Source organism: Aspergillus tanneri (genome assembly GCF_003426965.1).
Source record: "Aspergillus tanneri strain NIH1004 chromosome Unknown AapTan_9_pilon_pilon_pilon, whole genome shotgun sequence".
Lineage (NCBI taxonomy): Eukaryota > Fungi > Ascomycota > Eurotiomycetes > Eurotiales > Aspergillaceae > Aspergillus > Aspergillus tanneri.
The window spans coordinates 596,121-610,948 of NW_022984636.1; the positions used below are offsets into that span (position 1 = coordinate 596,121).

The 14,828-nt window shown below is 45.4% G+C and overlaps 2 protein-coding genes across 2 annotated transcripts; one reads left to right on the forward strand and one right to left on the reverse strand.

Annotated features, from left to right (window-relative positions):
• Positions 1-4,697: 4,697 nt before the first annotated feature.
• ZNF14 (Zinc finger, C2H2 type) lies at positions 4,698-5,720 on the reverse strand (the record flags this gene model as incomplete). Its single annotated transcript, XM_033576288.1, has 2 exons — positions 4,698-5,437; positions 5,507-5,720. The coding sequence occupies 2 exons, from the start codon at positions 5,718-5,720 to the stop codon at positions 4,698-4,700; spliced, it is 954 nt and encodes a 317-aa protein (XP_033420952.1).
• Positions 5,721-9,834: 4,114 nt separating this feature from the next.
• On the forward strand, positions 9,835-11,286 carry ATNIH1004_011727 (alpha-mannosyltransferase; the record flags this gene model as incomplete). Its single annotated transcript, XM_033576289.1, has 1 exon — positions 9,835-11,286. The coding sequence occupies one exon, from the start codon at positions 9,835-9,837 to the stop codon at positions 11,284-11,286; it is 1,452 nt and encodes a 483-aa protein (XP_033420953.1).
• Positions 11,287-14,828: the final 3,542 nt, after the last annotated feature.

Sequence of the window (14,828 nt, forward strand, 5' to 3'; positions counted from 1 at the left end):
AGACCCAAGAGACAACGATAATAGTGACGGAAACACCTTCGGGCGATACCTCCCCACTGATGCTGCTAACACCCACATCCGCACTGCTCTGCTAAACACCGCCGCCAAGCAAGACGCCGAGGTCGCCGGCATTGGGACGACCAAAACAGGCTATGTTATTCGCTTCAAAGACCCAGAATCGGCTGAAGCGGCCCGCAACAATACGGGATGGCTGAACGAACTAGGGAACAGCACGAAAATAGTGGAACCACGGTTCGGCGTTGTTGTCACCGCACTCGACAGAGGACTTCGACTTGAGAAGCAAACGCTCGGGCATTGAGAAAATTATAGAAGAAAACAATCTGGTGGAACAGGCTTCCAGATCGAGAGTGGCATGGCTTAACGAAGGATAAGGTTAGGGAAATTTGCATCACTCGGTATCTGGTTCGACCTGCTGAAGGAGCCGAATATATCTTGAATAATGGCCTCCTAGTCGGCCAGAGGTACATTGACAGTGTGGAACGCCGGAAATAAAGAAAAAGAGATGCTTCCGGTGCCAACGTTTTGGACACCTAGCATGTCGTGCAAGGAAACACCACGTGTGGACACTGTACCGGCCTGGAAGAGAGCCAGCTTTACCTGCCGTCTTCTGTACGAAAACTAATTACTTTAGACTTTGCCGGGTGCTTTCCTACCCAATGGAACATCTATTAGATCCTTGGTGGCAACAAAGGACATACTAATAATACTCTAGATGATACACTAGATGCCCTAAGGATGGGCAGGTTGTTGAAATGTCCAAGTGGTAATGTCCCGTTATACCATCGTTACTGTAAAAGCTGTCAGCCTGAGGCTAAACCTCGGAACAGCCCGTTCCGTCCGCGAGAGCCTAACGCGCTCTAGCCTTCGGTCACTGCAACCTGTATAAATTTCCTGACTAGGGTGGGTACACTCCTAGGACTGCGAAGACTTCGTGCTAAAAGTAATTTTTGCAAAATAGAACCATATAGTTAATAATTGTCGAAAAGCCACTTACTGCGCATCCTGATATTCAGAGAGGAAATATTCCCTATCTTATAGGACCAAAACGGGACGTACAGTATATATATATTATTTATAATCTTAATGCTCAGTTCATTACACTGCAAACTTAGATACTGCGAAGTGGTTGTAAAAATGGGAAGAAAAGATTTGATGGGTGACCCGTTTCACCCCGAAAATGAGGGATGATCATTGCCCTACAAGGTACGACGCTGTACATGTAACCATTACGGAGTATCTGTGGGCCCACTTTTGCCACTCTTTGTAGGAACGCATGCTTTGATGTGTATACATGTTTTTTTTGATTGCCGTCCATAGTAGATTCTATCCTTGGCAATAGAGTATAAGGTCACGTCTTACGTACAATAAGTTTCGGTGATGTGTACTGTCGTGATGGCACAAATGGGAGGTTCTGACATAAGGATCAACACATGGTACAATGAGCGCTTGAGTATGCGCATTAAGCACTCATATGTACTCTGGAAATCACACAATTAGTCCTGTAGGCAAACGCAGCTTTTGGAATTATTTTGCAAATATTACCTAGCATTGTAAGGGGCCGAAGACAGTAGGAATAGCCGTAGCACACCTACCCACAACATTGAGAATCCTCAGATGTTGTGGGTAGGTGTGCTACGGCTATAAACATCCAGCTCAGACAGCAACATTTGTGGATCGAGAGCCAACCCTGCCACAACCCTGTGTGCCTCAAACACCTTTATACTCTACCAAGCTGCGCGACGTATAAAACTGCATGGAATATCATTATTGAACCCCTTTTACCATTTTGTCAGTATCGCGCCGCAAACACGCACCCCGTTCGATATGAATGACACAAATAAATCGGTTTGTTTTACCGTCTCCAACAGAATACCCTAGCACAGACTTATAGCCTAAGAACGCAGGCATCAAACTGGCACTGGCGCATATGTATGGTACCGAAGGATCAACTCAAATATGTCGAAGCCGAATACATTTGTTTAGACAAGAAGTGGACGCTTTGTTGCGGTGAATGTGAGCTAGTCATGTTTAAAAATGGCAAAACGGGTGAAAAAATATGTGATTTTAAGGGCGAACAAGGAGAGATAGACATTCCGGCTTACGTCGGCGTCTATATTCACAAAGGGCGCTTCATGATGAAAACTATTTAAGCTCGGCAAACAATTTGTTCCCTATGTCGAAGCTTTGGGAAAATCCTGTTGTCAGGCAGATAGTACATTCATAAAAGCAACTTCCGGAAGTACTCATAAAACACAATTCGTTGCCTCCAAAAGGAAATAATCATTCTCTCCTGTTCTTAATATATCACAAGTTGGGAACTGAAGGCACTCTCGGAGGGTAAAGACTACATTGTCTATAGCATAGGTGAGCTTTTTTTTCGCGAGCTTGTTTTCGGGCTTTGGGAATGGAACCCCACTCACCTGGAGACTCCGAAACCGCAGCAGCGTATAATAATTCTGCTCCTAGGCGAATGATAATAATTTCTCACTGGTTCGTGGGAACAACTGTCTGATAAGCCCGATTCAGGCCAACTTGCAGCGTAATATTAAGGTCTTGAAAATTTTCTTTGGAACCTCCAATTTGACGTTTTGATTGTTCGATGGTGAATTTCATACTTGTGGCTGGTGGAACTTTCAACAGCGCTACCAATACTATCCCCAATAAACTACGCACAGCTTTAAACCATGTGACCTTGTCACTGTTGGTGTCAAATAAGTTGGTGGTAATAGTGACGTAAACAAGGTCATAAAAGAGGGGTAAAACGAACTCCCCTACATCTAGCAGAAGAAGCAACCTAATGATCCATAATAATAATCACAAGAATGATCATATGTTGATCAATATAGTCAAGAAACCATCTAAAGCAATCATTTAAGCACCTTTTCAAGAATAGTGTCTACTTTCCTATTCGGTACTAGCCGAATATCGGATAGTTGGAGCATATCGCCAAGCATGGGCGCCTGCCCCCGGTTTCGACCTCGCTTAGTCATCATCTATGTAAGCTAGCTCTTATCCGTAGCAGAGACGACGTACACCGCCCTTCGGCAGTAAGTTAAAGTAGTTGGACACCGAGCGGCGCGCCGCTCGGGTTCCAGCTGAGCGAGACCCAAAATTAGCTCACCGGGACCCAGCCGGCTCGGGGCTACTGGGGTAAGAAATGGGATCACACTTACTAATGGGAAGGGAATGGGAATTTGGGAAATTCCCTTGGGATTAGATGGGAACTTCCTATACTAAATCACATAATTAATAATTACTGTATATACTGCATAGTTACTATGTACTAAAAACTGCTACTTTAAAAATATACTAAACCTAATTAGGAAATGGGACAGGAAATGGGAAGAGTATTTTTATAATTTAGGGATGGGATTTCCCTCCCATATTTCTTGGCATGGGATGGGAATCCCTTCCCATTTTCTTGAGACGGGATTCGGGACCACCCCCGGGATCCTTATGGGAATATGGGACGGGACCAGACCTCCCTCGGGATCCCGAATCCCTCCCAACGGCCAGCCCTTGGCACAGGCAGCTTTGGATGAAAATTGGTTATTATTCCCATGCATCAACAGCCATTTTCATTCTCTCATCCATTGGTATGGCACTCATTTTGGTATATTAATAAAATATTGATGAAAGTCAAGATAAAAAGGCTTCGAATACTGAGATGTTTGAATATTTCCAGGAAGAGCGGTGAGCGGCGCGCCGCTCGGTGTCCACCTACTTTATCAACAAAGGTGTTACAAATCTCACCTACTATCCATCCATCCACGCAGCCCAGAGAGTAAGCATACCAACCATAGCTCCGTCTCACCCCCGAGGGCGCCGCTCCCCAAGATAGCTCCCAACTTTCCTACGCAGCTTCCATCGAAACACAATAATCGATGCTTGTGAAGCATACGGTCTCCCTGCATCCGGCCGGGGTTTCCAGAGGCGATGATGAGTTCATCCTCAGAATCAGCTCGAAATACCCCCGTGCCGTCGGCAACATTCCACCATAGTCCATTAGAGATATGATAGAAATTTGTCTTATATTTGTTTAGCTAATGCCTGCTACCATCTAGAGTGTTCTTGTGGGGTCTCCACACATTAGGGGAGGAAAAGGGATCCCTCTCCTTATACAGTACGTGTATCCGCTGTTCTGGCCAACATGATGTGGTAATGGATGGGAAAAATCGGTTTGCAAGCCAGAGCGTTAGGGGTCACAGCTTTACTGCTAGTGGGGCTGTTCGAGAACGTTGGTTGAATTTATGACCCGTACCTTCTTCCTAGCAGAAACTGTAATACATGGAGACCCTTTCTGTTCGTCCCTTCCATAAATAACTTGAAATGGGGATCTCTAGTAGTCCTCTAGACTATCGCCAGTGTGAGGGCATTGTCTTGAGCGAATAATAGTGGAAATCGGCATTGGAATACAAACACTCTAGGGTTATTCTCCTCTCAACCATATGCCCTTTCTGTATGTACCGCTATAGATCATGCCTGTAACTCTTGTCCTTTTCTTTGTGTCTCTGTATTTCTCCACCCGTGGTCAATCCCTATTTTCATTGACCGATGGTTATACTGTACCGACCTCCGAAGACAGGAAAAGATCAGACTCCATCAGCAAAGTACATCCTTGTTCCCTTCCATCTATACAATATTCTATATGAAGAACTGGAGTAATAGGCCACTAGTTATACCATAACTGTGGCAACCGCTCGGCCAGTGTGGCAACATCGTTCATGACGCTTCAAGTTACTTCTCACACTAAATGCTTTGCGGCATCCTATCTGACTGCAGCGGAATGGCTTCTCGCCCGTGTGGCTGCGGGAATGGATGCGGAGGCTTGAAGGGCGAGAAAAGGCCTTGTGACACTTGTCACAAACGTTGCAATCATGGTTCTGTTGGAACGGTGTTGCGCTGGAAGGGGGGAAGGAATGGTGATGCTGCCGGGAGATGGTAATGGGGGTGGTGATCAATTTCGGAGTGGAGGAAGGCGGCGACCGGGGAGCCGCATGCGCGGGCATATTTCCCGTGTTCTGGTAGGGGGTGTCGGACGTTTCACAATACATAGCGAAAGTGCTTGGTGGGTCGGCAGGAAAGGAATATGAGGAGACACTTGGGGCAAGGGGCAGGTAAGGAGAACTGGGTACACGTTGGAAGAAGGCCTGACAGACAAACCTACCCCTAAGAATAGGAAACATCGTTTGTGGCCGTGCATATAGTTTAACGTTGACCGCAATGCTGTTGGTAACGGTGAAGGTCGGGGAAGTTGAGGAAGAGTGACCTTTGCTACGGAATGCCGAACCAGGACGCAGTGGTTGCGTCGGCAGCATATTGGCCTGATATCTGGTTGGCATGACCCCCTCCCGGATCTTGGATTGAGTTGGGATCCCTACCTTCCTATGGACTGGTTGGATAGGGCTTTGGCACTCTGAAGGGGAGATATCGTTAGTAGATATTCAATTGCAATAGTTGAGTTCTGTGGGTTTGAAATCCATACCTTCTGCGAGCACCGATGCACTATTTGCACCTTCTAGAAGCGAGCGAATAGACGGAAGCTCCACAGGGTGAGAAAGAGGAGGCTGTGGCACATGCGGGTATGATACTGCGGCCGAAGGGGAGTATGAGCCGGCGGGAGAAGGGCGGTATGATACTCTTGACTTGCAAGGAAGGAGGGGATCCGGTTCCGGGTTGATGAGTTTCGCGAGATCCATGATGTAGGTGCCGGAAGAGAAATAGGTATTATGATTTTTCTAATCGGATAAAGGAAAGAGACAGAGAAAGATAAGAAAATATAGGAAGATGACGCCTAAGATAGATATTAAGTAGACTACAAGCGAACCATATATGAGATAGGTAGGGCAGGTGGCTGATAGTCATTTCAAGACCTCTCTGAGTTCTCATTCGTGCTATGCGGGGGTGAAAATAGAAAAAATAGGAACGGCACCTATAGACCATAAAAAATCAATTGTGACGATGATGAATTTTTTTTTAAGATTTTATATGGGGGAAATACTAAATTAAAATCGAAACGCTAGCTAGCGCATTTAGTCTTTATTGTAAACAGGAGATGCTGAGGTTAACCCGATCGGTATAATAAGAAAAGGGAGATTCCGCGTTACATCCGTCTGTGATGATCCTATACACCTTGGTAAAATGGATGATTCTATCTGAGGTGGCGATCTAACGAAACATCAATTGGAGAGAAGGAAGGAAGGAAAAAGAATTCTATCGTACAGGAAATGTGGGAAATCTCTACATTGTCGGATCAACAGTGAATAAGCAGACTTGGTGCCTCAGGCAGCGTTAGACCTAGGCCCTGACACTGCCCCTCTCAACTGTCTCTAAACAAAAACTCTGGGACTGTCTGCGTACAATCCCAGAGGCTCTCGCTAGAAACTATCCATTATCGTATTGTACGGCATGAGTCAGTCGAGCCTTGATTCACAACAATATGTACTGTAGTCATTTATCAGCTTTCTGGGGGATAGAACCAGGATACATACATGGATTGCAAAAACGGTGGCTGGGTTCTGTACTCCTATCTTTTATTTTTGCGGGTCACAAGTAGTTAGGATTGGCTATAGTAAATTAACACCTGTCAAATAATATGGCCGTTGGTGGACCAGAATCATGTGACTGAATCGGGGTAAAACCCCCGCGGAGCACACAACAAAATAATCAATCAAGAATAACCAAGAAGAATAATCAAGAAGAGCCCAACCAGCTCAATTCATTCAAATAAGACCTTTTCACCAATCGTACTCTATTTCCTCTTCGGGATTAGCCGTATATCTGACAACACCTTATTCGCGAATTGTATTTAACCATTCTTGTACTAGCGGACCCACAATATTAAAGAATACCTACTGAACTTATCATTTTTGCAATCCAGACTGTAATATCGACGTTTCATGTTAAATCATGCGATCCGAGACTACACTGGGGGAAGAAAGTGAAGAAGATGCAGCTGCAGCGTGCCTGCAGCTAATTTCAGCTACCACAAGACATGCATACATTGGCTACTGGCACTGGCAGGATTTAACTGATAAATTATCCCCGAAGGTGGAGGGAGGAAGGGAGGAGAGTGAAGCTGCAGAGTACTTCTGTCGCCATGAGCCACAATTTCAGCCTTGGCAAACAGCTCGTTGAGAATGTCGAAGCATTGGAAAAATCCTATTGTCAGGCAGATAGTGCATTCATGAGGACGACTGCGAGAAATCCTCATAGTAACACAATCCGTTGTCTCTAAAAGGAAATAGCCCTTCTCCAATACTCTTAATTCACTCCTATCTATAGCGCCACTAATTCTGTGACCAAATAATGAGGATACAACCGAATTACATGCCCCTCGAAGGGTAAAGACCGCATTGTCTTTAGCATATATGAGCTTTTATTTCGGGCTCTGGGAATAGGCCCCTACTCACCTAGAGACTCTGAAATTGTATCTGCGTGCGACCGCTTTGAACCATCTGAATACTGCTCTTGAAGGAGTGATTTTAGTCTCTCACTGGCTCGTGGGAACAATTCTTTTATTAGTTTATGATCCAGGCCAACCTGCAGTATAATATTAACGTCCTCAAAACTTTCTTTCGGAACTTCCATTTTGACGCATTCTGTTATTGGATGGTGACTGTAGTTGGGGGCATTTTCAATGGCTTTAACAATGGTGTCGCTAAATAACTCATGCACAGCATCTAAGTGAGCTGCATTGTATGTGAAGTAACCGACCCTTTCGTCTGGCAGTTGGGGTTCGTCTGGCAGTAGGGGTTCGTCTGGCAGTAGGGGTTCGTCTAGCAGTTGGGGTTCGTCTGGCAGTTGGGGTTCGTCTGACAGTTGGGGTGAGAATATTTCACCCTTCAGGAATTGATAATTTACAGTCTGAAGGATGTTATGTCTGTTGGCTAAATTCTCGAGATCTACTTGGGCTTTGTCTGAAAGCCTAAATCCGCGCCTATTTTCGGTATGCTTTTCGAGAAATTCACCTACTTTGAACCTCTGGCAGGCATTTTCTGAGATGGCACGAATAAACGGAATAAATATATAAGGATCTGAATATAGCACTCTTTGATAGGTCATGTGAGCTTTTCTTTGTTTTGTCCTTTTTTTAATGTTTGTCGGATCGTGAGTGACGCGTTCGGGTAACGGTACGCATGTGACAGACAAGCGCTGTCCAATGATGTCCAAATCTTCACCATCTGCAACGATTCTCTGACTGACAGTTATTTCCTCCCTCAGTCTGTAGATTTGGGACCACGTTCTAGGTTTGGATTGTGTCATAACGAGACTGGGGAGCAAAGCTGTGGAAGGCGAGGAAGGCGAGGAAGGTAGATAAGGTTGACGGGGATGGGGGAAGCAGTCATGTAGCTAATTTTAGCATTCGTAACTAACATTACATGAGATGAAGCAACACAAACATGATGGTTGCATTTATAAGATGGATGTTAATATAATTGTCCAATCCAACCATACTCAGAGAGTGACTTGGACCTGGGCAAGGTTAGATTTTACATAACTAACTGGAGATGTTATGCTACTGCTAGAGCTAACGTCAGATCACGGTCCCTAAAAACAGGTTCTGGAATCCAGACGTCTCCCAGACACGGCATGCCATCATACGATAATGTATCACCATTGGTGACGTGCAACAATGATAGGGTTTCCAAGAATATTAAGCTTCGAACATATCCAACTAGTAATAACTAGATTCTACGGATTAACTACCTAATCTAGATACCAGGGTAAAACCATATGCATACAAAATCGGCAATCTCCTAGATTAATATGTACTGTACCATACCTGTAGTCTTGAAATTAGTTCGCGGACTAGTATTTAGATGGATTTGCACTATTGAAGGTGTGTGATTGTTCCCTTCGAAATAGCTTTCGATGGAATTGACATAGTCTGCAAGAAAATAAGGGTACAGGCCAAAGGCCTCAGTATTTCTCTCAGTCATACTATGTATACATAATATTTAGTGTTAAATGTTTTTCAGGATTTCAAGAGCACTAGATCGGTGTACTCTATTAGCATGGTATGATAGAACGATACAGTCATTTTCGTTCTCCATGTTTGGGTTGCCCGAATGCTTATCCGACCTGCGACCTCAAAAAATAAAAAAAAAAAAGAATAGGGGAAGCGTGGCTACAGTATACGTACCTATACATTACTGTGTATAGTAAATAGTAAAGCGTCGAATATTTATTTTGACAAGATCCTATAGATGTGGGTATCAACACAATCAATTTCTTTGAAAGACCAGCCCGCCATGGGGGAAAAACCGAAGGTTGGAGGAATAGACACGGAAATTTTTCTAGACAGGGTAAGCACGTACTGCTCCAGAGTATGTCAATAATTGTTGAAATTTTCATTCCTACTTCAATCTAGATACTCTCCATTTAAAAAATGTCAAAATATATAGGAGTGAAGAGAAATGACTGTGTTTTAATTCCACAAGAAAAAAAAATATTAATATGTCAAATATTTCCTATATGATTATACTATCATCTTCATTTACAAGTGCCCCCTCCTTGGCCCTACCTTTGTTTCCAGGAGCGGTGGGGAAATAGAGGGCTGACTCTTCAGCACTCTGACATGAGTTTGACGGCTACATGGACTCCCAAGAGCCCCTCCAATTGGACCAAGAGCCTTTCCATTATCCCCCCAAAATTTTACCTCTCAGCCATAGACCGGGTTACTCTAATAGATACTTAAGATTAGAGCATCCTCTTGACCTTATAGATCCTGATATTCCAGAGCTATCATGCAAAGATATCTTATTTACAGAAAACCACAAGCATATCGATACCACTTTCTAATACCTCACCATGTCAAAAATACAATATCGCTCACGCCGGAAAATTCCTGTGACCCTGGTGGCTACTGTGTTTCTTGTCAGCTCGTACATTCTTTGTGTCTGCCTAATTGGGGTCTTGAGGACGTCTCCAGATCCCCTGCCTAATTGCCAGGTTCGGCTCTGGCATCAGCTACATGCACTTTTTACGGAACATGAACCACACTGCCCTTCGCCAACCCTGCGGGACTCTGTGGGACTGCCGCGATTTAATGCTATTAAGAAGTCTCATCGGCTAAACTATATTAACAATGCCGACGAGATCCGAGAGCCCCTACGGGTTGCACATGACGGCTTTACTCAGGACATGCGTACACTTGACAGCGAACGAGCTTATTACGCTGGATCTAAGGGGATTGTATCCGCAGCTGGAGGACCCTACCTGCCTGCCTTTGTGGTTACCCTACGGATGCTGCGACGAACTGGATCCACTTTACCCGTGGAACTCTTTATGCGGGATTATCTTGAGTATGAGCCATATATTTGCGAGGTAGTTCTCCCGCCTCTCCAGGCCCAATGCATTATTCTCTCGGAGATTGTGCTGGGCGGGTTCGGCGATCCCCGTTACACCATCGAGCATTATCAGATTAAATCATTTGCAATACTCTTTTCATCGTTTGAAAGTGTTCTGTGGATGGATGCGGACTGCATTCCACTGTACAACCCCTCTCCGTTGCTATCTTCGGAGCCTTTTATCTCAACTGGTCTGGTTACCTGGCCGGATTTCTGGACTAATACGGCCTCGCCGCTGTACTTCCAGATATCTCGTCAACCTGAGCCGCCCACCACTGCACGCCAAGCAACCGAGGCTGGTATGTTGCTGATCTCTAAGAAAAGCCATTGGATGACTTTGCTCCTGGCCGCCTACTACAACTACTACGGGCCCTCGTTCTATTACCGGCTTCTGGGACAAGGCGCCCCCGGCGAAGGTGACAAGGACACCTTCCTCCAGGCGGCGACAGCCGTCGGTGAAGAATACTACGCTGTCAGTGAGGCTGTAGCCGATCTGGGCCACCCAGATAGTTCCGGCAAAGGGGTCCTCGGTGCCGCAATGTTGCAGGCAGATCCCATGGAAGACTATGCGCTTACCAGCCGGGGGAAATGGCGTGTAAAGGATCCATCGGTGGCGGAGGCGGCCCGGGGATTCTTTATCCACTCATATAATCCAAAGTTTAATCCGGGAGGAGATCTCCTGGGAGAGAAGGCGCAAGATGCGAAAGGACAGCCAAGTCGGCTCTGGACAGCTAGTATTAACGCATTGCAAAGAATAGGATATGATGCAGAGAAGGTGGTATGGGAGGAAGCAAAGACAGTGGCGTGCACTCTGGAGCATGCGTTTGAGACATGGAAAGGCAAGTCGGGAATATGTGAGGGGGTGCAGAAACATTGGGAATCATTATTTACAGAGGTCCATTTTGGTAGTTGATTATGTTTTGTGCAACTGGTCAGGGCATGTAACTCGCTAACTTCACCCATCAAACTACAGCCGACTTTCGAGTCCACTTGTTTCGTTTCGGTGCATTACATTAACTGGTTTCTACTTTTGTGGAATTCAGGAGAAGTGATGCGCAGGGAGCTATTCTATCAGCTACAGGTCAACTAGCCTAACTAGGAAGTAGATGTCATTCAGTGGAAACACCGGGAATCACAGTATCTCAACCAACTGAGTCTCTTGCATTCCTATCTAGGTGCTCAACTATCTAAAGGATTCAGGTTGAATCTGTTACGGAAACACTATAATCCGCCCGACTTGGCGGTGCGGAGTATCTGGCGATCGATTCAACCCCTGAATCCTTTAGATAGTTGAGCACCTAGATAGGAATGCAAGAGACTCAGTTGGTTGAGATACTGTGATTCCCGGTGTTTCCACTGAATGACATCTACTTCCTAATGTGGCTAGTTGGCCTGTAGCTGATGGAATAGCTCCCTACGCCCATTTCCCCTGAGTTCCACAACAGAATCGGTCGTCAAATACTCCGCACCGCCAAGTCGGGCGGATTATAGTGTTTCCGTAACACCTGCTATTGAGAATTCCCTGTAAAGGACGAAAAAAAGGGAGAAAAAGAAAAAAACACCTGAAAGAGAAATAGGGAAGGGAGGTAGAGCGAACTGTATAGCTTTAGGAAACCACCCACTTTCTTACTAACGTGAGGCAGACACAATCGGATAGCGTGCTCCCAATGCCAGTGCTGACAAAATATAGTGCGCAAGGAGATCTAGATCTGAACAAGCCTCGCATCAGTACCGTCAGCACCTTCTGGACCTGCAGTCGTCAATTATATAAGACATATTGTCAGGGAGCCTATTAGGCTACCAACACTAGAGACACCTCCCGAAATATTCCAAGATTTGTACGCGGAAAGCTTGTTTCTCGTCCAATCCTTGCCTGCACTTTGGTGACTATGTAGGGCTGGACGTGAGTACGTATAAACAAAATCTCTGTTCGTGTCCAGCCCTACATGGATGTTATTCAAGATCTCGCAGTCGCATTCAGAAGCGTTATCCGGAGTGAGATATTCTTGGAGCCCTGTGCACACTGCCATAACGTAGATTACCAGCTGCCGCCGGATTTGGGCCCTCACCGCAATTTGCATCCACCAAGCCACGACTTCATATCTCATTCAATATGAATCCTCTTGAACCAGCGTTAGTAGCAATCGAATCAGCGGTCCCAGATGCATCATCTAGCTATGCAAAACTGCGAAAGAGTTTGGTGTTGACCCAGGACATTATCACGGCATCACCGTGGCATTCAAGGCTCCAGGACACAGCAATATGAGAACCAGCGAGTACTTAACAACCGCCTAGGCTACAGAGCTTATAAAGTACATAAATAAGTTAACAGAGAGAGGCCTGTATCCTACACATGAAATGCTTCGGAATTTTGCCAAAGAGATTACTGGGAAAAAGCCAGGAATTCAGTGGCCTGGCCGCTTTATACAGAGTCATCCTGATAGCCTTCTTTCTCGCTATACAACTGCCATTGATGCTGCACTCAAACGAGCTGATTCCTTATCAAAGTATGCCTTATACTTTGACTATCTACGTCTTAAGCTGGAGAAATGGGATGTACAGCCGGAGAATATATACAATATGGATGAGAAGGGATTTCTTATTGGAATACTCTCTAAAGGCAAAAGAATCTTTTCAAAGCAAGTATATGAGAAAGAAGGCTTCAGGCACCGCCTGCAAGATGGTAATAAAGAGTGGATAACTACAATTGCCTGTGTCTGCGCCGACGGAACTGCTCTACCACCAGGTTTAATATATTAAGCAGTATCTGGCAAAGTACAAGATACCTGGCTGCAACACTTTAATCTAGCAATGCATGACGCTTATATTACCTCCTCTTCTGGCTGGACCAACGATGAGCTAGGATTTGCATGGCTTCGGGATATTTTTGATAAAAGGACGAAGGCTAAAGCGGGGCGGGGATATGTACAGGCTTTTAGTCCTTCATTACAGGCGCTTGGAAAGCAGTTGGTTTATATCCTTTTAATCCTGACATTTTTCTGGCGCGTTTTATAAAGAAAGAGGAGAAAAGACCTACCTCAGGCGGTTCAGCTCACTCTGTTCTACGCGTAGAACAATGGTAAAGGGTTAGAGCGCTTGTAAACTATGTTGTTGATGACATTCTTGATTAAAAGGTCAGAAAGTTGAATGAAACGATGTATGCACTCTCTATAGAGAATATCTTGCCAAAAATCAAGTGCGAAGATCTAGACTTCGCCCTCCAGAATGAGAAGAGAAGGCGACAACGTGGGAAGGCTCTTGTAGTTGATTTCCGCGAGCTAGAACATGGTGATGCAATATTCTTTTCTCCTGCGCGTGTACAGCAAGCGCGGGATATTCAGCACAAAAGGATGAAGAACTACAGCTTGCTAAGACCTTAAAGCTAGAGGAAAAGCTTCTTCAGCAGCAATAGATGGAGGAAAAGCAACGGAAGCTTGAAAAGAGACGAAAAATAAAAGAATATAATAAAGAAATATGCCGTCAGGAAGCAGCGGCAAAGAACCGCCAAAAGGAGGAAGAGCAGCTAGCAAAGGCCGCCTCTCTGCAGCTTCAAAATGACTTCAAATCGGGCAAGAAAGGCAAGAAGACGTCTACGCCTTGTACAGCTCAAAATAATAAGGTTGCGGTTGTACAGACCTCTTAATGTAGTTGATGAGGTCCCTCCCACCACAAGTCGTCGAGGCAGGCAAATCCGCCTCCCACAACGCTTCCGGGATGCTTAAAATTTGTATATAGCATGTTTAGCAGCTTCATATTATTCCGCCAAAAATAATTTATCTAATTCGAATTGTGTGTGGTCGAAAAGCTTCATTTTCAATTTTATCGTTTGGGGTCCGGCGGCAGCTAGTAATCTACGTTAAGCTACGAGCGAGCCCACTCCAGCTAGCTTGGGGCCCGGCTCGCATTGCTGGAGGCGCTAATTAAAATCTGGCTAAAGCGGGAAGAGATGGAGACTTATGGCAGCATTAATGCATGGTGCATCGTTGGTCAAATTTTCTTCGCCCAACAAGCAGGAAAGTCCGAATCTGCAATAGGTAGAGTGTTGATCTGCGAGTCATGGGGTGGTATGCGCGGAGCTGTGCTAATTGCTGAAAATGGTCTTCATGGGAGCTAGAGACGCATCTTGCTAACCCGCGGGCATCCGAAAGATACAATTACTAGGAACATCCGTAATTCTCGCCGAAACTGGTGCTGGCCGTGGCACTTTGAGGGATGTTATTAGTGAAGACACGAGATACGCCATCTCCCGGGTCGAGTCAGTTTACCACGTTATGTGCTGGCTGATCTGTCCACACCCCGTATTGATGATTACCTGCACGTTTCAGTCTATTCTAGGGAGGGAGACGATGACCTAATTTGCCGAATCAACCGGAGTATCCTACAAAATGCAGTCGTGGCGACGGTTGGAACGGGAGGCGGAGGGGTGAGCGCGTTCTACCCGTTCATCAAACACAC